The 27177-nt window shown below is 40.7% G+C and overlaps 2 protein-coding genes across 4 annotated transcripts in view; both read right to left on the reverse strand.

Annotated features, from left to right (window-relative positions):
* Positions 1-1969: 1969 nt before the first annotated feature.
* Gtf2h2c (GTF2H2 family member C) lies at positions 1970-16759 on the reverse strand. Its single transcript, XM_052743349.1, has 12 exons — positions 16626-16759; positions 12696-12782; positions 12092-12169; positions 11756-11792; positions 11474-11560; positions 10083-10133; positions 9700-9754; positions 6727-6832; positions 5477-5567; positions 5207-5331; positions 4709-4816; positions 1970-2033 (listed from the first exon to the last, which is right to left on the reverse strand). The coding sequence occupies exons 2-11, from the start codon at positions 12749-12751 to the stop codon at positions 4792-4794; spliced, it is 711 nt and encodes a 236-aa protein (XP_052599309.1). The 5' UTR covers positions 12752-12782; positions 16626-16759; the 3' UTR covers positions 1970-2033; positions 4709-4791.
* A 5488-nt stretch (positions 16760-22247) lies between these two features.
* Ocln (occludin) overlaps positions 22248-27177 on the reverse strand; it is a 51922-nt gene continuing 46992 nt past the window's right edge. For all 3 annotated transcript variants that reach the window (XM_052743351.1, XM_052743352.1, XM_052743353.1), the window contains exon 9: positions 22248-24515. In XM_052743351.1, coding sequence (XP_052599311.1) covers positions 24414-24515 — 102 coding nt within the window. In that variant the 3' untranslated portion in view covers positions 22248-24413. The remainder of the gene's footprint in view (positions 24516-27177) is intronic.

The following is a 27177-nucleotide window of genomic DNA, read 5'->3' on the forward strand; positions in this document are numbered from 1 at the left end:
ATATATATATATATATATATATATATATATATATATATATATTTTAAATACATAAATGAGTAAAATCTTATTTGAAAACATGTATGTCTCGTCACTCACTAATGGTGTCCCTTCTGTCTTCCTTTTATTTTGAAGTTTCTCCTGCTGTCTCTGAATTCATTACTTTCTCTTTCTCTTGCAGTGACTAATCTGTTAATCCCATCTAATGTGTTTTTTCTTTTTAAGCTTTATTTTTAATTCCGTGTGTGTGTGTGTGTGTGTGTGTGTGTGTGTGTGTGCATCTGTGAGTGGGTATGTGCACATGAGTACAGGTGCCCAGAGACAGAGGTGTTGGAGTGCCCTGGACCTAGAGCTGCCCAGTGTAGGCACCAGGAACCGCTGAGCCATCTCTCCAGCCCTCCAGTGCACTTTCATCATAGGTATTACACTCTCCATTTCTAGTTTGAGTCTTTTTTTTTTTTTTTTTTTTTTTTTGGTTTTTTTTGAGACAGGGTTTCTCTGTGTAGCTTTGCGCCTTTCCTGGAACTCGCTTTGGAGACCAGGCTGGCCTCGAACTCACAGAGATCCACCTGGCTCTGCCTCCCGAGTGCTGGGATTAAAGGCGTGCGCCACCACCGCCCGGCTAGTTTGAGTCTTTTTACACATTTTCAAGCTCCTCTTCACTTAGAGACTTATAAAGTGTATTTACATTGGCTATTTTAATCGTCATCTCCTAATTCTAGTGTTTTCTGGCTGCTTCCATTCTGTACTTTTTCTCTGTTATTCTCGTTCTCTCCTATTCTCTCTAGGGAAATTCCCCCCCACACCTATTTCTTCCCTCTTTCCCACCCCCTCCTTTTCCCCTTCTCTGCCTCCATCTCTCCTCAGTGTCTCTACATAACCCAAGCCAGCCTCATATTTGCCATTACCCTCCCATCTCATCCCCAAGTGCCGGCATGTAACGAAGTACATCAGCACCGCTGGCAGCCTAGTCATTTCTGCATGCTGTCAGATGCTGTAAGTTGTGTTGTTCTGGGTGCTAACTTTTTTCTCCATAAATATTTAGAGCTTTGTTTCAGAATAAAGTAACTCAGCCAGGCAGTGGTGGTGCATGCCTTTAATCCCAGCACTCGGGAGGCAGAGGCAGGTGGATCTCTGTGAGTTTGAGGCCAGCCTGGTCTACAGAGTGAGATCCAGGAAAGGCGCCAAAGGTACACAGAGAAACCCTGTCTTGAAAAACCAAAATAAATAAGTAAATAAATAAAGTAACTCAGATACTTACTGATCTACTCAAAATTTGTCTGAAGTATCACTGGTCTGGTCTAGATCAGCCACTGACCTAATCTGGCCCCATTACTATGCTCTACCAAACGTCTTGTGTGCAGCTTTTTCCACCTGGCTCTGTCCCAGCTCTCCTTTCCTTTTTAGTAAACTTTTTTTTTTTTTTTTTTAAAGATTTATTGATTGTGTATATAGTGTTCTGTCTGCCTGGACGCCAGAAGAGGGCATCAGATCTCATTACAGATGGCTGTGAGCTGCCATGTGGTTGCTAGGACTTGAACTCAGGACCTCTGGAAGAGCAGTCAGTGCTCTCAACCTCTGAGCCATCTCTCCAGCCCTCCTTCCCTTTTTATTCTGAGAAGGGCCTCCTCAAGTTACCCAAGCACCAAGGTTAACTTTTTTTTTGGCCCAGAGTGACCCAAACTCAAAACTATCACCTTGTCTCAAGTCTCCTGAGTCCTGGAATTACAGGTGTGAGCTGTCATGCCTCCCCCACCTTTAATTTAGATGACTGGAAATATATTATACATTCTACCTTACCATTTTATTTAGCAATATATCCTGACTATCACAGAATAGACATATACAAAGAGGGTCATTTCTTTTTATGGCTATGAAAATCATTATATTTTAAGACCTATTTAAGTTAAAACTTAAGAGGAATGAATTTTAAATGTTAAAACATCACTGACAATTGTTCTTTACTTACGCCATGCTGAAGGATGGTTTTGCATCCTGATCAGACAAAGAAGCAATGGTGTGCTGAGGGAAACCTTTATAAATTAAAAAAAAGTAAAGCATTACTTTTATTTTTTTTGTAAGCAAAGAACACAATTTTAGGACTATGAATCTAAAAATAGTCCTATCAGAAAGTCAACAAAGTTGTATAAAAGCTCTTTCCTACCCTTTAGGTATAGATATGCCTATCATAATATGATGAAACTCTAATTCCAAGACATAAGGAAAAGGGGAAATGATCTAGCTACACATATGACCTCACATTCCAAATTTTACATCTACATTTTAATTTAGTAATATTACATCTAAAAAAAAAAGTTCACACATTTTATACAGCTTCTAATACAACTAAACATATATTACATGATATAGTTTCTCTTTATCTAAGCACAAATTTCTGTTTAAATTTTTGAAATCTGGAGGAATAGATATAGAAGGAATTAGAGGACGAAACAGGACATAAAAATGATCAAAATATATTGTATTTTTTTATGTATGTACGAAATTCTCAAAAAAATTACTAATTTTTTGAAATGCACAAACTTTTCATTTAATTTATTTTCCATATACGATTTAAAAATATGAATACATGTTCAGGAAAAGCAGAAACCAGAAGAATGAGAACAAGACAGAGATCATTACATAAAGCTGAAAAATGAATCTACAAATAAAAAAAAGAAACAGATTAAGGGAAATTCAGTGTATGGCATGTGTTTAGTATGTACAAGGCCTGGGGTTTGATCTCCAGCATCACAAAATAATTAAATATATGAACAAATAAAAGCAAAGGTGCCGGGCGGTGGTGGTGCACGCCTTTGATCCCAGCACTCGGGAGGCAGATCCAGGCGGATCTCTGTGAGTTTCAGGCTAGCCTGGTCTACAGAGCGAGATCCAGGACAGTCAGGGCTACACAGAGAAACCCTGACTGGGGGGCGGGGGGTCCCTGCAAAGGCAGTGCAGTATGACATGCCAGCGGTCCCAGCTACTTAGGGGCCAAGGCAGGAAGAGTACATGAACCCTGGGATTTGAGGCCAGTAGGAGCATCAGATGCATGAAGAGATGAAGAGAAAGTATTCAAAATAAATTATAAGTTTAAATAATAACTTTCAAATAGAGTTAAAAATCTATCACTAAATTTAAAAGACTGGCCAACATGTCACTGAAAAATATACTAAATATTTACATCAAGGATTATTCTAGGGGCTGGAGAGATGGCTCAGCAGTTAAGAGCACTAGCTGCTCTTCCAGAGGAACTGGGTTCATTCCCAGCACCCACATGGCAGCTCACAACTGTCTGGTGCCATCTTCTGGTGTCCAGATGTACATGCAGATAAAGTATCCATATACATAAATAAGTAAATCTACAATAAAATAAAATGCATTTTGTAAGGAAAAAAAAGAATTATTCTAAATTCGTCATCTGTATTAACTCATTCTTCCAACACACAGTTAAGTTATACTAACACAGTTCACAAAAACAACAACAAAAGCACAGGAGAAAGAGTTACCAGTATCACAAACGGTCAGAACAAAGGCAGAAAAGCAGGACACTCTTGTAAACGCCAAGCATAGTGACGCACATCTTTAAACCCAGCACTTCAGAGGAAGAGGCAGATAATCTCAGTGAGTTCCCGGCCAGCCTGGTCTACATAGTGAGTTCCAGGACAGCCAGGACTACATAGAGAAACTCTGCCCCGGGGGGGGGGGGGGGGGGGGGGGGGGGGGGGGGCATTAAATGATCATCTTTATAACTAATCATTTCCTACTCCTTGTGGGGGGAAAAAATGAGTAATTTGGTGTACTCACTGCAACTTTCTGTTTTTGTAGTTTATATGATATACTTTGATTACATAATAAAGATTTTGTAGCTTATTTAAGAAATTTCTTACCACAAGTATTTTTCATTAAATAAAATACCTTTGGTACTGGACTAGGCCCTCTGGATAAGTGAGACAGTTGTTTAGCTTGAACTGTTTAGGGGGCCCCCAGGCAGTGAGACGGGGACCTGTCCTTAATGCATGAGCTGGCTTTTTAGAACCTAGTGCCTATGCTGAGACACTTTGCTCAGCCTTGGTGCAGGGAGGAGGGGCTTGGACCTGCCTCAGCTGAATCTACCAGGCTGGGCTGGGGAGACCTTGCCTTGGAGGAGGTGGGAATGGGGGGTGAATTGGGGGGAAGGCTGGGGGGTGGGAGGAGGGAGGAGGGAGGACAGGGGAATCTGTGGTTGATATGTAAAACGAATAGAAAATCTCTTAATAAAAAAATATGTATTGCTGGAGAGATGGTTCAGAGGTTAAGAGCACCGACTGCTCTTCCAGAGGTCCTGAGTTCAATTCCCAGCACCCACATGGTGGCTCACAACCATCTGTAATGAGATCTGGCGCCCTCTTCTGTGAATATAATAAATAAATAAATCTTTAAAAAAAAAAAAATGTATTACCAAAAAAAAAAATAAAATAAAATAAAATACCTTTGTATCTTCCTAGCTTAACAAGAAGGCCAGAAATGTTTGCATATGGCATGACTATAGGTAACTTTAAATTTCTCTTCATTGTATAAACATGCTTCAACATGCATTTTTTTTATTATAAAGGACTTAAGTAAAAAAAAACAACCCTTAAATGTTAAAACAATAACTTGCACAAATGAAAACAGAACGCCTAGTTTGAACAAAAGCACACATGCAAACCAACACCAAAGAAACACGTACCCATTCGAATGAGTGAGCACTCGGAGCTGGAGCTGGCAGGGGGAGGGCTAACATGATGGGTCAGCAGCTCTTTGTAATGGACTTCATCTAAAATAACATGGTATGTGCCTAACAAGCAAAAGCAAAACACAGCAGTTATAAAGACAAGAGCGTCTGTGTAAGTCTATGGAAGTTTCATCCTATGAAATTATACAACTCATAACCACTTTAAGTAAATTTTCATTGAAAAAATAATTTAAGTAAACTCTCAATCAAATTCTCTAGGCATGATAGTAACGAAAATTAAAGCCAAGCTACACAGTCTTTACAAAGTATTACATATAGTAAGGTTACTAACTTTTTGAAAGTTATAACTCTAAACATTGACCTACTGAAAATTCCTTGCATTTGAAGTGGTTGCTTTGAAAGATCAATGGTCTATATTTTGGACCACAGACATAAAATGGTTTAAGTTTAATGGTGTAAAACATCCTACTTAATTAATAAATTATTTCTTACACAGTAATTATAATTATTGAAGATAGTAGATATATACCACCAGTTTCACGAGCAAGTACAGTGCAAACTCGAACCTCTGCAGATAATCCAATAACAGACACTCTAATTTTAGCTGCCTTCAGGGTCTTCACGAGATCCAAAAAGATGAAAGATTTCAGAAGAAAAAGAAAAATACTTATGAATAATAACTTTGAAAAATAGTGTTCTGAAAACTAGTGATAAATTTACTACAGCATTTTCTTTAGAGTCTAGTTTCAGTTTTGGTCTTACCTTGATAAGATCATAAATATTAGACGGATCACAGGTTGTAAGGCTACTAAAGATGATAAGTACTTCTCTACTTGTATGTCCAGGCATGTGTCTATAAAGAGAGGTGAAGATACATTCCAACAGATCAAACAAATTATACTAGCTAAAAATTTATCCAAAAGGGAGAGTACACATGCTTTATACATTTAAGCTACAAGGTGAGGTAATGAATGTTAATAAAGTTACAGCCAATTCACGATTATTATTTGGTATTAAATTCTAAATTTCAACAGGCAGTGGTGGCGCACGCCTTTAATCCTAGCACTTGGGAGGTAGAGGCAGGCGGATCTCTGTGAGTCTGAGACCAGCCTGGTCTACAGAGCTAGTTCTAGGACATTCAGGGCTACACAAAGAAACCCTGTCTCAAAAAACCAAAAAGAAAAAAAGAAAAAAAAAATTCTAAATGTAAATCTTTCTCTCAGCAGGGTCTTACTATATAGCACAAACTCATAAGTTTCCTGCCTTAGCCTCTGGAGTACTGGGATTACTAGCATGCAATGCCACACCTAGCCATTCAATTCATTCTCAATTTTTTTTCATAATTCTTGTGCCCTGCTGTGAATTTTGTTGTATTTTTCTAAATCCATTACAGATATACTTTAACTGGTAAAATATAAATTAAAAATAACCAACATCAAAATAAAAACCATGCATGACATTTTAGAATTTTTCCACTTAACTTTTGTTAAAACAGGCTTCATGAAGACCCAATACAACTCATAGAAAAAAATTCTGAAACAATTATAAGTAATAATATAAACTGGTTATGGTTGTACATGCCTGTAATCTCAGCACTGGGGAGGTGGAGACAGAAAATCAGGAGTTTAGGTCATCCTCAGCTACACAGCAAGCTGGAGGGCAGCCTGGGCAACATGGGGAATGCCATCTTAAGAAAGGAAGAAAGGGAAGGGAAGAAGAAAGAAAGGAGAAGGGAAAGAGGAAGGAGAGGAGGAAGAAAGGAAGGAAGGAAGAAACAAAGAAAGAAATGGGGCCTGGAGAGATGGCTCAGTGGCTACAAGCACGGATGTTCCTGCAGAGGCCCAGAGTTCAAATCTCAGCACCCATGCTGGGCAGTTCACAAAGGCCTGTAACTCTAGTTCCAAGGGATCTACACTCTCTTCTGGCCCACTCTGCTCATGTACACATACACACATATACACCCACACAGTCACATAATGAAAAATAAAATAAATATATTTTCAAATACTAACTTCAGGGTTTGCATAGCCATGCTTAAGGAATTATAGAGAGATGGTTCTCCATGACAGGTCATATCTACAGCTTTCTTCAAAGATGTTATGTGTTTCCTGGGGTTTCCTAAAGAAAAATGAAATAACTTTTAATAAAACTCTCTATATAAATATAGAAAAGCATGTTGTTTACAACTGTACAAATTTATGATTTTAAAGGACAGAATGCCTTCAATTTCTATTTTTATCAATTTGCATTTTTATCAGAAATGTTTGTAGACAGTCTCATTTCATACTGAAATGTGTATATATATATATTATATATTTTGCTATATATAGGTACATCTGTATCCATTAATATAACTTTACAATTAATATTAACCTAGAGTGAATAATTTTTACTCTGAATATCTCTACATCTTATCATTTGTAAGATCAGTATTTTCATATTTTAGCATCTCTGAAGCAGGAAGATTGCAGGTTCTAGGCCAACCTGGGCTACATAGTGTCAAAAAACAAAACAAGGGGCTGGAGAGATGGCTCAGCAGTTAAGAGCACTGGCTGTTCTTCCAGAGGTTCTGAGTTCAATTCCCAGCAACCACATGGTGGCTCACAACCATCTGTAATGAGATCTTGTGCCCTCTTCTGGCCTGCAAGCATGCATGTAGAGAGAACACTGTATACATAATAAATAAATAAATCTTTTTTAAAAAAAACAGTAAAAATTATCTAGAAAGATTATTGACATGAAAGATTAATTTTTATGTAGATGAGCAAAGAAAAAAGCAATGAGATATAAATTTGGATTAGTGAGGTAAATATTCATAAAAAATATCCTAACTCAATATTTTTCTTGGGGGAAGAAAACAAGTATTCACAAAGATCTAAAAAAGGAAGACTCAACAAATAAGCAATGTATGACTTTCTGTAACATCTGAGAGGACTGAAAGAACAGTTGACAGATTATCACCAAGACACTGTCATAACCAACTCACAGGTAACTGCTAGGCTTTTCCACCTTTTCCTGTTTTGTTTTGCTGGGTTTTGAGGACCTGAGACTGATCTTACTACATAGCTCAGAACAACCTCAAACTCACTAACCCAGGGTGGCCTGAACTTGTAATTCTCCTGCTTCAGTCTCCTGAGTATTGGGAATACAGGTTTGCATAACATCCGGTTTATTTTGTAATGGTGTTGGTCTTTTCTAGCATAAACTGTCTACTTTCATTTTCTAACAATCCAGTAAGTGAAATGACGTGTTGAAAGACACAGACCTACTTAATGGTGGGAGCACCGACACCCAAACCTAGACCTCCAGGTTCTCTGGTCACTCTCCCCACTACCATCCCCCACAAAGTATTTACAATCCACTGTGATGTGGGCACAGGGGAAATGCAGACTACCTCAGTCTCAGTGTGGCTTACAGCAATGGGCTGACTGTAAGGAGAGAAGCTGTCCAAGAGGCTTAAGAGAGTCTCTAAAGGATATTTCATCTTTTCAACATATGAATTCTCTGGCATCTATAGAAAACCGCTTTGAATTTGAGGACAGGGAAGAAGCAAAGAGAGCTGGCTTATCCTCTTCCTTAGAGGGCCACTCCTTTCTCAATCACAAGATGACCCTACTTAGTCTGTGGTGCTGGCCTTCCTCCACTCTGCTATGGCACAGCATGTAATCTAAGCCAACCAAATAACATTCATCTCCCTGGCTGCTCCAACAGCCGCTGGATACACAAACCTTGAGTAAGGCCAACAGGAATCCTACTGAAGTGATGCTGAAGCTATGGACTACACTGGCCATACCAACTTGGAGCTATTAAAAGACATCATTTTTCTTAAGAGAATGAAGTCAGACAAAGCCAGGATCCCTAGAAACAGCTACATGAGAAATCAGCCCACCTTTGAACATATGCCAGTTTCCTTTTGCAGTGAAATTACTTTTGAGTTGATTTGTGGGGGTTTTGTTTTTGTTTTTTATGTGTATGGCTGTTCTAGCTGCACACATGTCGATGCACCATGTGTGTGCCTGGTGTCCCTACAGACCAGAAGATGACATCACATAGAACTGGAGTTACAGATGATTATGGGCCGATGTGGGTGCTAGCAATTGAACTTGGATCCTCTGGAAGAGCAGCCAGTGTTCTTAACTACTAAGCCATCTCTCTCGCCCCTGGTTTTGTTTCTTATGGTACTAGTGATTAAACCAGGGCCTTATTTATTAAGCCTCATCCCTAACATTCCCTAAGACGATTTAGTGGGGATTATTGTCAACTGATTTCCTGGCACACTTTTGGCAAATGTATATTTGATTCCTTATGGCTAGAGTAAGAACTATTAGTGAACAAAGTATGTCATGTCATCTCCCTTATGTGTACTAATAGAAAAGACTGAGAACCTAATTTAAGGGACAGTATATTTTACAAAATATAGTGATATAAATTTGTAACAGCATATATAATAAAGGCAAAAGAAACTGCCATTAATTTTTTAAAATGTTTTATTTATTTACTTATGTGTATGACAGTTTTGCCTGCATGTATGTGGTCAGAAAAGGGTGTCAGGTCCCCTGGAGTAACAGACAGTTCTGAGTGTCCATGTGAGTGCTAAGAACTAACTCAGGTCCTCTGCAAGAACAAGTGCTCTGAGCCATTTCTATATCTATTCATAAATAGCCCAATTCAATTTCTATGCTTTTTAAATCAGACATTGTTAGTTTGAAAATTATGTGAATTTTATGAATAGTTAACAATTAGGCTATATTATTATTTTCAGGATAAGAATGTATATTTAAATAAATATGTTTACTTCCAATGCAATACATCCAACACTTCAGAACTCAATTTGAAACAATAGTAGGTCCCAAGAATTCAGTAGAGAGACAGTAAGTTGTTCACGTACAATGAATAGAAATTTCACTTTACTTATCAGGGAGCCAGATGGGCAAGATCACAGAGTTAGGTAAGCAAAGAGCCTTATAAAGATACTTTTATCATACCTGAGAGTTCAGTCAGTTTTTCAGCTCTTTTACTCTTAGTTACAATTATTCCAATCTCAAAATGAAAACAAAAACATAATTATTTTAATATAACGAAGTATTTCCTCTTCATAAAAAACTATAAATTAGTAACTGTAAAGGAAAATACATGAAATGTTTTCTAATGGTGTTTTCGACAAATCAAGCTATGATCTATGTATTATTAAAACACAGTACATGTTCAACTTTTAGTTATTTTGCTTTCACTATTAAGTATACCAAAAATAGGTATATAATCTGGTTTCTTAATACTTCACAGAACATATGCCTCATTTTTTAAAAATAAATTGTATTTGGCAACAAAATGGGAATCTAGTTCTGAATTCTACCATTTATCTACATACCTGACTGATAGGATTTTGATCAAAATATTCTTCTACAAAGTATTCCAACAACTGTTGAAAAAAAATTAAAAGGAAGTATTATATACAGGCAAAGCAGCGACAATAAAAACATGTCAGTGTTCTGTAGAATCTATTTATTAAGCAGCACTTCTCACAACTTTTAGAAGAGACAAGGATATCAGTGACAGTGTCTCACTCTGCACCTGTCTACCCTCACTCACTCACTCTCACTGTGCACACCTGTCTACCCTCACTCACTCTCACTGTGCACACCTGTCTACTCTCACTCACTCACTCTCACTGTGCACACCTGTCTACTCTCACTCACTCACTCTCACTGTGCACACCTGTCTACCCTCACTCACTCTCACTGTGCATACCTGTCTACCCTCACTCACTCTCACTGTGCACACCTGTCTACCCTCACTCACTCACTCTCACTGTGCACACACACCTATCTACCCTCACTCACTCTCACTGTGCATACCTGTCTACCCTCACTCACTCTCACTGTGCACACCTGTCTACCCTCACTCACTCACTCTCACTGTGCACACCTGTCTACCCTCACTCACTCACTCTCACTGTGCACACCTGTCTACTCTCACTCACTCACTCTCACTGTGCACACCTGTCTACCCTCACTCACTCACTCTCACTGTGCACACCTGTCTACCCTCACTCACTCACTCTCACTGTGCACACCTGTCTACCCTCACTCACTCACTCTCACTGTGCACACCTGTCTACCCTCACTCACTCACTCTCACTGTGCACACCTGTCTACCCTCACTCACTCACTCTCACTGTGCACCCCTATCTACCCTCACTCACTCACTCACTCTCACTGTGCACCCCTATCTACCCTCACGTACTCTGGGCTGGAGAGTTGGCTCAGTGGTCAAGAACACTAGCTGCTCTTCCAAAAGACCTGGGTTCAATTCCCAGCACCCACATGGCAGCTCACAACTGTCTGTAACTTCAGTTTCAGGGGATCTGACACACTCACACAGACATACATGCAGGCAAAACACCAATGCACATAAAATGAAAATAAACTTAAAAAAATGACCTGGCAGCATTTCTACGTAGTTAACATTTGTTATTAGTTGGAAAAACAAGGCAAAACAAAATTTCCTACATTCTCTTTTTTTTTTTTTTTTTTGGTTTTTGAGATAGGGTTTCTCTGTGTAGCTTTGCACCTTTCGTGGAACTCACTCCATAGGCCAGGCTGGCCTTGAACTCACAGAGATCCACCTGGCTCTGCCTCCCGAGTGCTGGGATTAAAGGCGTGCGCCACCACCACCGGGCATTTCCTACATTCTTAAACATACATATGTACATATAAAATCTTTCCCTACATTTAGCAGATTTAAATGATTTTACTATACCTTTAAAGTACAAGTCAACCTATTGGGCTTTAGATCTTGATCCTCCATTGTTCTCGAACCATCTACTACCACATACAGGTGGCGCATCTACCAAAAACAAACAAGGGAATAAATCTCCAGGTACGTTTTGAGAAGAAGCAAAGATATCATTTAATATTCAACTATCCTATACATACATTTTAAATATATCCTTTTAAAAAGTAGTTGTTTTACCATCTATTCTGTCAAGTCAGAATATTTCTCTGATCCCTGCACAAATCAAAGAAAAAGATCAAAACATACCATTCCAAGTCGAACTTGTCCATGGTGCTCAAATACTCTGTTAAAATTATAAAAAATACTTTATTTGAACACCATATGCCTCCAAAAACTCAATGAAATAACTAATCTGTACTTTTTAGTGAACTATTAACTTTTGGAATACACACGGATAGTCTCTGAACACCACTTTCCAAGGGGGGCAGGGCTAGATGCTAGTTCTTCACCCCGAGTCGGACAATTACGGATGAGCTTCTCTAACACACAGTTAAAAAGAAGTGCTAAGGATGGCTAGAGCAGACAGAAGGGCCTCAAGAATATATTTTCCTTTTGTAACTCTTTCATAGAAGCAATTCGTACCTTTTTCTCTTTGCTTTGAAGAGAATATCTTCTATCGTAGCTTTAAGTGATCCAGTTTCATCTTCTTTAAGAATTTCCCTGTAAGCATTATTTATTTGTTTGAAAAGATAAGCTAAACATACTAACCCAATAAAAATTAAAATGTACAAAGATTTGTATACGTATGTTTGCATCAGCACAATCCACAATAGCCAAAAATTGGAACTGATCTAAATGTCCATCAAATGCTGAACAAATAAACAAAAATGTGGTATAACAGTATATGGGACACTATATACTATACCAGCAATTACAAAAAAAATTACATGGATGAGCTTTGAAATTTACATAGAATGTGCAAGAAAGGTGAATCTACAAATCATAGATTCATAGTTGTCTACAGGTGGTGGCAATGGAATGTGTATGAAGGAACTAATTGCTATGATTAAAATGTTCTAAAAGTAGTTTATGGCAAAAGCCATACATAAGAGTAAACTGTCTTCAAAAATTCCTTCAATTACACATTGAGGTGCATGAATCTTAACATATATAAAACACTTTAATAAAACTGAAGTTAAGAAAAAGAGACAATGTCTACAACATAGGACAATGACTCTCTACTTACCATGTTCTCTCGTAGCCTCCTTCCCACCGCTTAGTTCTTTCAGGCTCTTCATCCATGTTCTTTAGAATGATATGTATTTATCCAACACTGTAAAAAAACATTGGATCACAAGTTTTCTAAAGACAGTTATTACAAAATGAATCTAATTTCTTGATAGTTAAGGACAAGTTTAAAATATCAGAATAAAGAATACATTTTATTCTTGTAGTTTATTCATTAACTCTTCTGTGAAAACACAAAACTCTCATGAAACTTTTTCCTATTTCCTATAAAAGATATGAACATTTCAAACCTGGCACCAGTAAAAATAAGCATATTTTTGAAGCTTGTAAAACAATAAAAATTGTTTCATGGACGTCACTGGACAAGAATTCTGATAAATAAGTATAAGATTAGTCACAACCAACAATTATTATAGCTGAGTGACCAATACGAAGCAATTCATTGTTCTTTCTCTCCTCTGTGTAAGCTTGAATTTTCTCATGATCACATTTTTTAAAGAGAAATTTATCAGGCAGCCGGGGGTGGTGCACACCTTTAATCCCAGCACATGGGAGGCAGAGGCAGGCGAATCTCTGTGAGTTCAAGGCCAGCCTTGTCTACAAAGCAAGTTCCAGGACAGCTAGGACTATTACACAGAGAAACCCTGTCCCGGGGGGAGGCGGGGGGATTACATATGGAATATGACCTTAACTGTTTTTTTTTTTTTTTTTTTGGTTTTTTGAGACAGGGTTTCTCTGTGTAGCTTTGCGCCTTTCCTGGAACTCACTTGGTAGTCCAGGCTGGCCTCGAACTCACAGAGATCCACCTGGCTCTGCCTCCCGAGTGCTGGGATTAAAGGCGTGCGCCACCACCGCCCGGCTGACCTTAACTATTAAAGGAAGAAAATAAAAGGAAATTTTTGATCATTCAGTATTACAGTTGTGCATGGTGGTATATGCCTATAATCCCAGCAGTGCACTCCACAGGAGGAGGCACAGAGATCTCTGATTTTTTTAGGTCAGCCTGGTCTACATAATAAGTATTACAAATGATTTCATCTGCATGACAGAATTAAGATTAGCTGGAGTTTTCTGCCCTTTAATTATTATATATATTCACATTATATCTACTTCTTTAATAATTAAAGACAAAATTGCTGAGGATAACTCACAACTATAATCCCGGCTGGAGGTTAGCAGCAAGTCTGAGACCAGTGCAGTCTACAGAGTGAGCTCCAGGCCAGTCCGGCTACAAAATGAGACTATCTCAAAAAAGGAAGGGTGAAAAATTGATATTTTTATCCTCCTTTTATAGCACTGTCTCTATAGAAAAGGAAAGAGGAAAATGGGCTAGGGATGTAGCTCAGTTGAGAGTGCCGCCAAGTATGCACAAACCCTCAGTTTGAGAAGGGCGGCACAGGCTTGTAACCCCAGCACTCAGTGGAGACAGCAGGGTCAAAGTTCAAGGTTAGGGTCAGGCAGTGGTGAACTCTTTTTTTTTTTTTTAAATATTTATTTATTTATTATGTATACAGAAGAGGGAGCCAGATCTCATTACAGATGGTTGAGAGCCACCATGTGGGTGCTGGGAATTGAACTCAGGACCTCTGGAAGAGCAGTCAGTGCTCTTAACCTCTGAGCCATCTCTCCAGCCCCAGGTGAACTCTTTTTATTCCAGATCTTGGAAGACAGAAGCAGGTGGGTCTCTGTGAGTTCAAGGCCAGCCTGGGATACATGAGACCCTGTCTCAAGGGGGAGGAGGTTCCTTCAGACATGAAGACCTGAGTTCTTATCCCCAGCACTCACATACAGACACATCTGTAATCCCAGCCCTAGAGGATAGAGGCAGGATTGAGAGGAGGCAGGAGAACTTGGTGGCCAGCCAGGCCCTCCAATCAATATGCTCCAGGCTCAGGAAGAGACCCTATCTCAAAAAAGGCGGAAAATACAAAAAGACACTAGGCATCAATTTCTAGGGTACGCACGGATAAACCATACACACACAACACACATATTCACCAAAAACAGGAAATATATACATACATATGGGGAAGGGGGTGTCGTGGTAATGTGGTGAACGCTTAAGACAAGATCTCACTCACTATGCAGCCCTACTAGGCTGGAACTCCTTTAGCCTCTCAAGTGCTGAGGTTACAGGTATGAGCACTTGGCTTGGAAACTTTGTTTTTTAAATCTACAGAACTGAGCAGAGTGAGATAGCCCACATTCAGGAGGCAGAAGCAGGAGGGTCTCTATTTTGTTTGGTTGAAACAGGGTCTCTCTATGTAGCCCTGCTAGGCTGGAACTAAATATCTACACCAGGCTGTCCTCAAACTCAGAAATCTGCCTGCCTCTTGCCTCCCAGGTGCTGGGATTGGAGGTGTGTGCCAACTCTATGTTGAAGTGTGTGACATACACAGCTGACTCTGTCTCAGAAAACAAAACAAAACATACACACCAAAAAATTGCTCACTGAAGAATAGACATGGACTTCTGGAATTTAAAACCAACTGACAAGTCAGAGAGTTGGAGACTTCCAAGGGGCTTTTTTATGAAACCTGCCACAATCGAATATTATTAGTTAAATTCTGTTTATTTCCCAGTGAATTTAGAAGTTTATTATCTCTGTAAGAGATGCATTTGTCTCAGAAAACCTGATAATTTGCCTGTAAAGGGTAAAAATATCTCAATCTGGTAAATGCTTGCCCAGACCCCCAAGCCCAAGAAAAACTGCCAGCGCGGACAGTTCCTATCTGAAACCTCAGGGGCAGATCTAAGGCCAGAAAATGATCCACTGAGCCTCTCACCCTCATACGCCCTTCCCCTCTCAAGCCCAAACCCTCAAGCCCCAGCCGTCACAGCGCAGTCTCCACTTCCACAGACTGTGGCCCTTCTGTTGCTCTATTAAAGAGCAATCCCGCTTCTGGAGATGCCCGTCTATCTTTTCTTTCCACGTCGCCTCCCTCGATCCCAGTGTAAAGCCTTGGCATCTTCAAAAACTAAAAGTGACAGTATTTTACAACGTGAGCTATTTCAATACTGTAACTATCTTGGTGCCATCCATCCGATGGATGTACTCAAGTAGTAAATAAAATGACTAAACTGAACATTACGATACCATGTTTTCTGCACTTAAGGTGAACACTAAAAATGAGAACTCTGCTCGAGATGGGCATAGTGGAGTACACCGGTCATCCCAGGACAAGTGGGATGTGCAAGTGCACACACACTTCGTATAATACTGCTTTTAAACGTTTAAAATATGGTTCCACCACATCAAAAATACTTTGTAGTTTTCTTTATTATTTGTATTATATTATATATATTATTCTATATATTTATATATTGTTATAATATTATTTATTATTTCTTATAATTTATCTCTTCTTTATTATTCTCTGAAGTTCAGAAAAAATAAGAACCACTGGATAAAAATTGTACAAACTGTGGCTCTTAAAAGGGCATCTTAATTAAAACTCTTATAACGGGCAATCTGACAGGGAAGGAGTTAAAAACTCCCCAAACTGCACATACACTAATCCATTTTCTGGAATCTCAGTCATCACACCCATCCACCCACCCCACCCCACCCCCGAGAAGCTAGAAGTCCACGGTGTGTTTGCTGTCCAAAGACCTGGGAATGCCATCAGCAAACACGAGAGCCGCAGCGCGCATGGCAACTGGCGAGGCTCTGCCTCACCTTACCCTGCCCGGCACGAGGATGACTGACAAGGGCGATTACTGTCCGTGACTTCCAGAACTGGACAGCTCTGGTGCCGCACACAAGCTCCAGATCACACAGCCAGAGGTCCGAGGCAAAGTGGAGGCCGTGCAGCGAGGACGCTCCTCAGCCTGCACCGGACTCGGCAGGCGGAAGCTGCCCGTCGCCCTGCGCACGCCCCTCCCTCCGCCTCCCAGGTCCCCCCCGAGGCCAGCCCCGGCATTACACCTCGGTCCTCTTCTCCAGGTCCCTCCTGTCCGCCTCGCACTGCAGCCTCCAAAGCCGCAGTGCCGCCCGCGCAGGCCTCCACCCGGGAACTCACGGGCCCTGGGGGAGACCACCCTCACCGGAAGTGACGTCAGCCAGAGACCGCCGCCAAAATGCCTCCGCAGAGCGCTGGGACCGCGCAAACAAAGGTTCCGGCGGCTGCGGGCAGAGGCTGACGGAGAAGGGAGCTAGGGAGAGATGGTGTCCGCGAGCTTACTGTGCTTTCAGGTGGCCGGCTCTGGGAGAACAAGGCTAGGGGAGTCTTCCAGAGAGAAGACAGCTGGGGAATCACCCAGAACAGGAACGTTCAACAATGCTAGCAGATGGGGGGAAAGCTCCACGGAAAAGGGAAACCGCGTGCGGCCTCGGAGGCAGAGGCATATGGTGTGGTTGAGGTACTGGCAGAGTGAGCGTGGGGCTGAACTTGTGGATAAAAAACGAATTAGTGATGACTCAAAGATTTCTACTGTGGGCTGCATTTCTGCAGGCGAAACAGCTAAAACTACGAGTTCCGGATATGTAACACATCGGTTTAGGGAGTCTGTTTTTAAATTTTATGTGTATGGACGGTTTTGCCTGCATGCATGTCTGTGCACTCACTATGTACGTGCCTAGTTGGAACGGGATACAGAATCTGGCATCAGATCCCATGGAACTGAAGTTACAGGTGTTTGTTATCTGCCAGGTGGATGGTGGGAATCAAATCCGGACCCTCTGGAAGTGCTCGGCAACAGGTGCTTTTGACCACTGAGCCATCTCTCCAGCCCCGTCCCCTAACACACACACACACACACACACACACACACACACACACACACACACACACACACACACACACACACACACACACACACACACCGAGCCCGCGCCTTAAAGCAAAAATAGAGGGGTTTTTTTTTTATTTCCCCCAATAAATTTCAAATACATTAAAAGCATATTTGTGAAGAAAACTAGGACACATTCAGACTTCCCAGTCATAACTTTAGCTCTGTTTAAATTAACTTTGTCTCTGTATTAATTTTAGAAAAGTGTTTTAAGACTAAACTAAGAAGATTAAAGGCACCCGTCACTGACCATATGCCCTCTCTGGCTTCTTTCTCTTTCATTTTTTAACATTTTTCCTTCCAACTCACTCCCTTCTGCAGTTCTCTTGGATTCCAGGAATGATAAGACTGATCGGTAAACATCTTCGAAAGGAACCAAAACTCCTCCCAAGCAAGAGCAAGCTAGCAGGACAGATCACTTCCCAAATGAGAGCAATTACCTATGGTGTAAGGCTGCATGCTGGCACTAGAGTAATCGCCTCATGGTAAACAGACTGCCCCAGAGTGATGACATCAATAACAAGTTCTCCAGAAACCTTTGCAGAACCAGAACTGAGCTGGCATAAGCAATCAGACCCTTGCCCTAAACCAGATCACGTGCTCTGTCACCCATGCAAACCACAAGCCTCTCCCATTCCTCTTTTCTATAAAATCTCTAAGTTCCTCTTAGTCCCTTGAAGCCAGACTTGGTATCAGCAAACCCCTTTATTTGTTTTTCTCATCATGGCCACCTTAATAAAAATCTTTCAGCCGGGCGTTGGTGGCGTACTCACGCCTTTAATCCCAGCACTCGGGAGGCAGAGCCAGGCAGATCTCTGTGAGTTCAAGGCCAGCCTGGTCTACAGCGCGAGATCCAGGACAGGCACCAAAACTACACAGAGAAACCCTGTCTCGAAAAACCAAAAATAAAAAATAAAATTAAAATTAAAATCTTCCTCTGCCATTCGTTCATCATTGCTTATCTCTTCGGCAAACTGAGACAGGTGGCCAAACATAGTCTGCGGGAACTCCTGGAAGTGGGGTGGGGGGTACTGCACTAAAACTACATTAACAAAGGTACTAAAAGCAGCCAGGCGGTGCTACACGCCTTTAATCCCAGCACTCAGGAGGCAGAGGCAGGTGGATCTCTGTGAGTTCGAGGCCAGCCTGGTCTACAAGGTGAGTTCAGGAAAGCCAAGGCTATTATTACACAGAGAAACCCTGTCACACACACACAAAGGTACTAAAGCAAAACAATGTACACAAATTCATGGTAATGTTAGTCTAATTATGACTAATATTCCAATCATATACAAAATAACAATAAAATTATCTTACCTAGTAAAATACTTTTTCAGTCTGTAAAACTAAGAACAACGGTAAAGAATTGAACAAGAGCTGGATATTATGGAACATACCTATTTTGCCAGAACGAGGCAGGCTGAGGCAGGAGGATTACAAGTTCAAGATTGGCCTGGGGCTACATCCTAAATCCTTGTCTCAAAAAAAAAAAAATACATATAAAATCTGTTGTTTGCTCATGGACAGCTGGACACAGTGCAATTAGAAAATCTGTGAGCAGCTCGGCTAGTGGAATGTAACTGAAATAAAGTGTTTTAACTTCAAAGACTGTGAGACGTGAACCTTTCCAAAACTTTTTTTGGGGATTGGGGATGGGGAGTTGGGGGGCAGTTTGCAGACAGGGTTTCTCTGTATAGCCCTTGCTATCCTGGAACTTGCTCTGTAGACCAGGCTGGCCTCAAACTCACAGAGATCAGCTAGCCTCTGCCTTCTTGGGTGCTGAGATTAAAAAGATTTATTTATTTATGTATGAGGGCTCTAGCTGCATGTACATCTGCATGCCAGAAGAGGGCATCAGATCCCATTATAGATCATTGTGAGCCACCATGTGAACCTCTGGAAGAATAGACAGTGCTGCTCTTGACCACTGAGCCATCTCTCCAGCCCCCATCCCAACACTTTTAAGTAGAAATTAAATGATTATAGAAAAAAAAATTCACTTTAAACTTTTATGGCTAGGGTGTAGACATGTATGACCTGGGTTTCATCCCCAGCACCACACATACACACACACCAACACACACACAAAGCACTGCAGTTTGCAAGTCACATAAAAGTTCTGCTAATAAAGGTTCATAATCCTCTGTCTTTATCTTCTGTAACATCTCATTGGCCCCTACACATATACAATTTTTAAAATTCATTTTTTTTTATTTTATGTGCATTGGTGTTTTGCCTGCATGAATGTCAGTGTGAGGGTATCAGAGCCTCTGGAACTGGAATTAGACAGTTGTGAGCTGCCATGTGAATGCTGGGAATTGAACCCAGGTCCTCTGGAAGAGCAGCCAGTGCTCTCAACCACTGAGCCGTGTCTCCAGCCCCAGTAATACAATTTGCTGTTGTAAAACTTTCTAACTTTGGAAGACAGGGTTACCTGGATATATTTATTATTTCACTTTTGACAAGGTCAGTTCTAAATCACACATTACTTCCATAAGATTACAAGTCTCTTTGCATTTCTGCAGACAGGACAGTGAACCATGTATGTGCTAGGCAAGCATTCTAGCTCTGTGTGGTATCTCTAACCCATGAACACCATTTAAAATTTTTTGTTAATTATGTGTATATGTGTCTGTGTGTCGGTTTATGCACACAGGGAAGGACGTGCCAGCAGAGGCCAGAAGAGTTAGTTACAGGCAGTTATGAGCCTCTCTTTGAGGGTGCTGAGAATAAAACTTAGGTCATCTGGAAGATGAGGAAGAGCTCATAACTGCTGAGCCATTGCTCCAGGAGCCCTCACCTCACCCCATTTTGAGAGTTTCATCATGTAATTCAGGCTGGCCTCAAACTCAGAGTAATCCTCCTGCCTGAGCAAGTGACAGAATTATAGGAGTACCTAACCATGCTTGGCTCTCAGATATCTTTTAGAGATACCAAAAGCCTGAGGTATCGGAGAGTTAAGCAATTTGCTGGACAGTGCACATCAAGAATGAGACAAGCCGGGCAGTGGTGGTACATGCCTTTAATCCTGGCACTTGTGAGGCAGAACCAGGTGGACTCTGTGAGTTCAAGGCCAGCCTTGTCTACAGAGCGAGATCCGGGACAGGCACCAAAACTACACAGAAAAACTGTGTCTCAAAAAACCAAAAAAAAAAAAAAAAGAATGAGACAAGATATACAAGTCTCGTGGCAACAGATGGAACTAGGGGGTTCACCCTTCCATATCTTGTCACAGCACTTAAAAACATCTGGGTTATATATTAATTACTTTTCCTTCACTCCAAAGAATCATTATGACAATTCTCTAGCACAGGACTTCCAAAAAACCACAAATTTACATTTGCTCATTTCTCCCCACTATGAGAAATGCTAACATAAAACACTTGAGGACAGCCGAGTACGGGAGCACACACCCATAATCCTGCCACTTGGGAGGCTTAGAAAGGAGGATCACAAGTTCAAGGCCAGCCTGAGGTACAACGTGAAACCTCATCTCTCAATAAATAAATAAACTCTGCCTAGTTATTTATCCTTTCAGATAGGCGATGATAGGGCAGTAGAACCAGCCAGGAGATCAAGCACAAATTCTAATTCTGGTTTCCCCAGATAAAACTTTGAAGAAGTTCAGACAAAAGAAACTTCTGTCTTGAAGCTGAAGCGTCCGTCCGTGAAGCCAGAGTCCCACAATCCACGATGAAAGCAGGCTTCTGTCCTGACCATTCTTGACCCGTTCAGGTCCTCACAGATTCTGCAGGTTCCAGATGAGGCATTTCATGTTAAAGTACTTCAAATGCATTCAAAACTAAAATACGGTTCTTCATTTACCCCGGAGAAAGCAGCCCTACATTACACAATACATCACTTAGCAGTCAATCTAGGATGGAAGAAGAGATAGAATTTACTAATCCAAAGGATCAAGCTTCCAACTTCAGTTCTAAACTCACTAGTATGAGACTCAGATAGTTAATGTATCAAATTATTAATTTCCAGCTGGGTGGTGGTGGCACACGCCTTTAATCCCAGCACTTGGGAGGCAGAGCCAGGCGGATCTCTGTGAGTTCGAGGCCAGCCTGGTCTACAGAGTTAGTCCAGAACAGGCTCCAAAGCTACAGAGAAACCCTGTCTCGAAAAACCAAAAAAAGAAAAAAAAATTATTAATTTCCTTATCCATAAAATAATAAGGAAGTTACATGCCGAAGACTGTTATGAGAATTAAATGAGATATCATGTATGTCTGTATATACAATTTTAAAATTTTTTTATTTAACTTTATGTGCATTGGTGTTTTGCCATGGGTGTCGGGTCCCCTGGAACTGGAGTTACAGACGGTTGTGAACTGTTATGTGGGTCCTCAGGACAAGCAGGTGGTAGTCTTAACCACTGAGCCATCTCTCCAGCCCCCTGTATATACAATTTTAACTGCAAATACTGGACTAGTATTTACTGTAAATACTAGACTTTATTTCAAAAATATAAAGCATATACAACAAAACATTATCAATAGCCAGTGGTAGTGCACTCCTTTAATCCCAGCACTTGGGAGGCAGAGGCAGGTGGATCTCTGTGAGTTCCAGAACAGCCAGGGCTGTTACAGAGAGAAACCCTGTCTCAGAAACAAACAAACGAACAACAAAACACTATCACCTCTTCTTTCTGAGGGGTGTGTTCATGTATGTTTGTACTAATTTTTCAGCTTTTCAAATGGAAAACATTGATTCTACACACTTTTAATTTAAAAAAAAATCACACACATAAGGCATCACTTTATGCAGGGAACTTTTATAAGAAGGGTTATGCTTTCACAAACTATCCCCAGAACAGTTTATCAGCAAAAAGTTTATGAGAAGCATGGGTCAGCATAGACAAGAGACCTCTGAAGTTCAACCTAACCCCATTATTTGTTAGGACACTGCCCACGTGGATTCTCTAGGTTGGATCCCGCTAAGTAACAGCAGCACCAACAGACATATTCCGGAAGTGGCTTTAAGCCTACAGTGTAGCACCACACTGGAAAAGAATCATTTTTTTTATTCCAACATACAATTGTATGGCACAGTTTTAGAATTCCTCCCGCTTAATTTTCTTCATTCAACAAAACAGGTTTGCTTTTTGAGGACACCAGCAGGTTAGACTCATAACCTAAGTATGAGCCAGGCATGGACAAGAGCCTGTAATCCCACCACCTGGGAGGCGGAAGCAGAAGGATTGAAAACTTGAAGCCGACCTGAACTACCCGTTAGTTGAAGGCTAGCTTGAGCTACCTCCTGAAACCCTGTCCCAAACAAAACCACACAAAAGTACAGTGATTTCCAAGAACAAAGAGTTAGTTACCATAAGAGCCAGGGAAGGTACTCCTGAAGCCCTTTCACTCAGGGTCAATCCCAAAGCTACGAAAATACTTCTTGTATTACGTTTAGCACATAAAAAGTAAAATTTTCCTTCAATTTGAAAAAAAAAAATGAACCAGGGTTGCACAAAAACATTATTTAAAAGTTTATCTTCGGAAAATAATTCAAAATTGTATACACAAAAACATGTACTTCGAGGCCTAGAAGGTATATAAAACATTTTCAGAAAAAAAACCAGACCAAACTGGGCTGGATGTACACAATCAATTTGGTGTATACAGTATGACCAACTAATTTTATGCTATTACCAAGAATTTTAATTTTTAAAGAACATCATGAGATTTACAGACACTGCTGTTCTATGAGCATTATTCCATTTCCAGACAGATTAGCTTTTTCACTCCCCACGGACTAGGAATCACCAAGCTGCACAGAACCCAAGGTAGTGCCCAAAACTGAACCTCTTGAGTGTAGTTTGTCACAGCTGAGTATAACAGCACTAAAGACGTCAAACAAGCACATTTTAGAAAGAGAATGCCAGGTTTAATACCTTCCAAAATATGTACAGAACTTGAACATTCCGGTGAAGTACAATTCAAGTCATCATTAAAAATGTAACTGGATACTCTGATACAGTGAAAAGATAAAAAAAAAAAAAAAAAAAAGCATGTAAACTATCAAAGATTAAGAGCACTGTAAAAAATACACAAAACTCTAACCCTGGATTTAAAATGATCTTTCAAAAGTAAATATATATTTACAATTTTTAAACTTTACACATTTGTTAATTTTACATGATCTTAAGGATCAGGAAAAATGATGTGAACCCAAAATAATCCTAATCATTTATGTTAAAGTCAATATAAGAAGAAAATCAGTAGGGAAGGTGGCCGATAGAATGTACTGTGCACAGTAGGGAAGATGGTCTTTAGAAGGTATTGTACACAGCAGGGAAGGTGATCAATAGAATGTATTGTACACAGCAGGGAAGGTGGTCAATAGAATGTACTGTGCACAGTAATGGAATACAAAAGGTGGGAATGCTACTATTTTCAGAGTAATAAACAGACTTAGCCAGAACTGCCTTTGGGAAGCAAGCAGTTTCACTGTAGAGATATCATGGCAGGGACCCAATTTCCTTACCTGAAAAGGGATTATAAATAACAGTCACCTGAAGGGCTGTTGAGATGATTAATAAGTTGGCCTCTACCTGGAGGAACACACCTGGGTATTAAGACATCATTGTCTGGCATGTGAAAGTTCACAACACGGTCCACACCAGCACCTGTCTTTAAGTTTAAAACCTCAAACAATATGTCATTCTTAATACAGGAATCCACGTTGAAAGTGTAAAATTCTCAATTGGAGTGTTCAGCCCAGTGGATTATAAAAGCCATTTATACAATGTTTCAATACTGATGATGTGAAACTCACGGAATTAAAGCTATGGAAACTTTGTAATGATCACAAAGTTTAACTTCCCAGACTAGAGTCCAAAGTCACTTTGCCTCTGGAGAGAATTGCAGCGACATCAGGCAGACAGATGTGCCTCACTTCTCCAGCAGCGGGGCAGCTGCCTAAGTTTTCCGTCTGTCATAGTCCCCAACCATCCTCTTGATGTGCGACAATTTGCTCTTCAACTGCTTGCAGTAATTCCTCTTACTTTTATAATCTGCAGACTAGAAGGGAGAGAATGCATCACAGGAATGCAACAAACTAAATAATAGGTCTTCTGAAGTGTCACTAGGTATATCAACTACACCCCAGGGCAGACCCCAGGGCCAGGAGGGTTTTGTTTTTGCTAGTTTCTTGTCTTATTGTGTTTTTTTGTTTGTTTGGTCCCCCCCCCCCTTTTTTTAATGTTTCTTTAAGAGAACGAGCTGGGCGTTGGTGGCGCACACCTTTAATCAGAGCACTCAGGAGGCAGAGCCAGGCGGATCTCTGTGAGTTCGAGGCCAGCCTGGTCTACAGAGCAAGATCCAGGACAGGCACCAAAACTACACAGAGAAACCCTGTCTTGAAAAACTAAAAAAGGAAGAGGAAGAGGGGGGGGGGAGGGGGAGGGAGGGAGGGAGGGAGGGAGGGAGGGAGGGAGGGAAGAAGGAAGGAAGGAAGGAAGGAAGGAAGGAAGGAAGGAAGGAAGGAAGGAAGGAAGGAAGGAAGGAAGAAAACACATGAAGTTGGGTGAGGTGGAGAGGATCTGGGAGGAGCTGGAAGAAGGGGAAAATATCAAAATGTATTGTGAAAAAAAAATCTAAAGGAAAAAAACCAGGTCTCCTGTGAAAGTAGTGATTTAAAAAAAAGAAAGAAAGAAAAAAATACTAGTCATCAAGAATTGCTGAGTATTAAATGAATATATTTACAGTGTTAGGCAATATCACCAACCAGACAGGCAGATGATTCTTTTTCCTCAAGAATATCATTTAAAATGAAGGATATGTTCATTTCTAAAAATGTGTTAAGTCACCATGAGAACTAGAAACCTTTTTGCTTATAAATTATCTTTAAAAAAAAAATCAGGGACCAATAAGATGGCTCAGGAGATAAAGATGCTTGCTGCAGGGCTGGAGAGATGGCTCAGAGGTTAAGAGCACAGTCTGCTCTTCCAGAGGTCCTGAGTTCAATTCCCAGCAACCACATGGTGGCTCACAACCATCTGTAGTGAGATCAGATGCCTTCTTCTGGTGTGCAGGCACACACACACAGATAGAGCACTTGTGTATATATAAAAAAAAATAAAAAAATAAATAAATAAAAAAGATGCTTGCTGCAGAGCCTGATGACCCAGGTTCGATCCCCAGAACCCACATAATGGAAAGAGAATGAACTCCTACAAAGTATCCTTTGAACGCCACACATGTGCCATGGCACACAAGCACCTCCGCACATACATACATACATACATACACACAATAAACAAAGAGCTTTCAAAACATCAGTCAATAAAGTTGTTGACAGTAGTCAACTAGAGAAAGGAAAACTAAACAGAGATTAAGAGACAGAAATATTTACTACACATTATTTTAAAGATTTCTTTCTCATCAAGTGTGTATCAGTGTGTGGTGTGTGTACACATGAGTGCAGCTGCCCACGGAGGTCAGAAGAGGGCAATGGATCCCCTGGAGCCATTCAGTGTGGATCCTGGAAATAAAACTCAGGTCCTCTGCCCCTGTACACTTTTTAAAATTCATTTAAGGGGCTGAGGAGGCAGCTTAGTGCAGAGTGCCTATTGCGAAAAGCAGGAGGACCAAGTTTGATATCCAGCACACAAATAAAGCCAGGTGTGGCAGCTGGAGCTGTAATCCCGGCACTGGAAGGAGGAGACAGAGGGTCCCGGGGCTTCCTGGCCAGTCAATCTAGCAAAATAGTAAGCTCCAGGTTCAACAAAAGACCCTATCTCAAAAAAATAAAAAAATGAAATAGATGAATAATTACATTTTGGTAAGACATAACCCTATACAACAATAAAAATAAATGAACAACAGCCATGCACAAAAAACATGAGCAGATTTTTTTTTTTTTATGTTGTCCAGATAGGGTTTCTCTGTGTAGCTCTGGCTGTCCTAGAACTCACTCTGTAGACCAGTAGACCAGGCTTGAGGAAACTCCAGAGAGTCACCTGCCTTTGACAGTCTTCCTCCCTGGTGCTGAGATTAAAGTGTACACCAGCACACCCAGCAACATGACCGCATCTTACAAACCTAACACTGAGCAATACAGACCACACGTAAAATATATACTGTATGATTTCTTTAAAAAAAAAAAAAATATTTATTTGTGTGTGTGTGTGTGTGTGTGTGTGTGTGTGTGTGTGTGTGTGTGCCTGAGGACATATATGTGAAACGTGTGTTCAGGAGTTGAGATGGTCAGAAGAGGCACAGGATCACTGGAACTGGAGTTACAGACAGTTATGAACCACCACATGGGTTGTGGGAAGTGAACTCCAGTCTTCTGCCAGAGCAGTAAACGCTCTTAACTTCTGAACCATCTCTTCAGTCCCATGATTTCTTCCTTTTTTTTTTTTCAAGACAGGGTTTCTCTGTGTAGTTTTGGTGCCTGTCCTGGCTCACTCTCTGTAGACCAGGCTGGACTTGAACTCAGAGATCCGCCTGGCTCAGCCTCCCAAGTGCTGGAATTAAAGGCATACTCCACCACCGCCAGGCCCATGATTTCTTTTTATAATAAATTATTACGAGAGGCAAAACTAATCTATGACATTGGAGGGGGACATAAGCACAGGAAAGGAGTGGGGAGCTCTTAGGGTCACTAAAAAAAATGTATTTCTTTTTCTGGGTGCCAGGTATACAGGTGTATAGTCACTTTGTGAAAATTTACCAACTG

This window comes from Peromyscus californicus, unplaced genomic scaffold, assembly GCF_007827085.1.
Source record: "Peromyscus californicus insignis strain IS unplaced genomic scaffold, ASM782708v3 Scaffold_18__1_contigs__length_77618521, whole genome shotgun sequence".
Lineage (NCBI taxonomy): Eukaryota > Metazoa > Chordata > Mammalia > Rodentia > Cricetidae > Peromyscus > Peromyscus californicus.

What these genes read in the sequence shown, in the direction of transcription:
- Gtf2h2c (XM_052743349.1), bottom strand. Translation starts at nt 12,751, where the DNA reads ATGGATGAAGAGCCTGAAAGAACTAAGCGGTGGGAAGGAGGCTACGAG. An exon ending in AAAACTGACTGAACTCTCAG is followed by an intron (nt 6,833 to 9,699) that starts GTATGATAAAAG and finishes ATTTTTCTTTAG; the next exon opens with GAAACCCCAGGAAACACATA. An exon ending in ATGGCTATGCAAACCCTGAA is followed by an intron (nt 5,568 to 6,726) that starts GTTAGTATTTGA and finishes CTCTCTTTATAG; the next exon opens with ACACATGCCTGGACATACAA.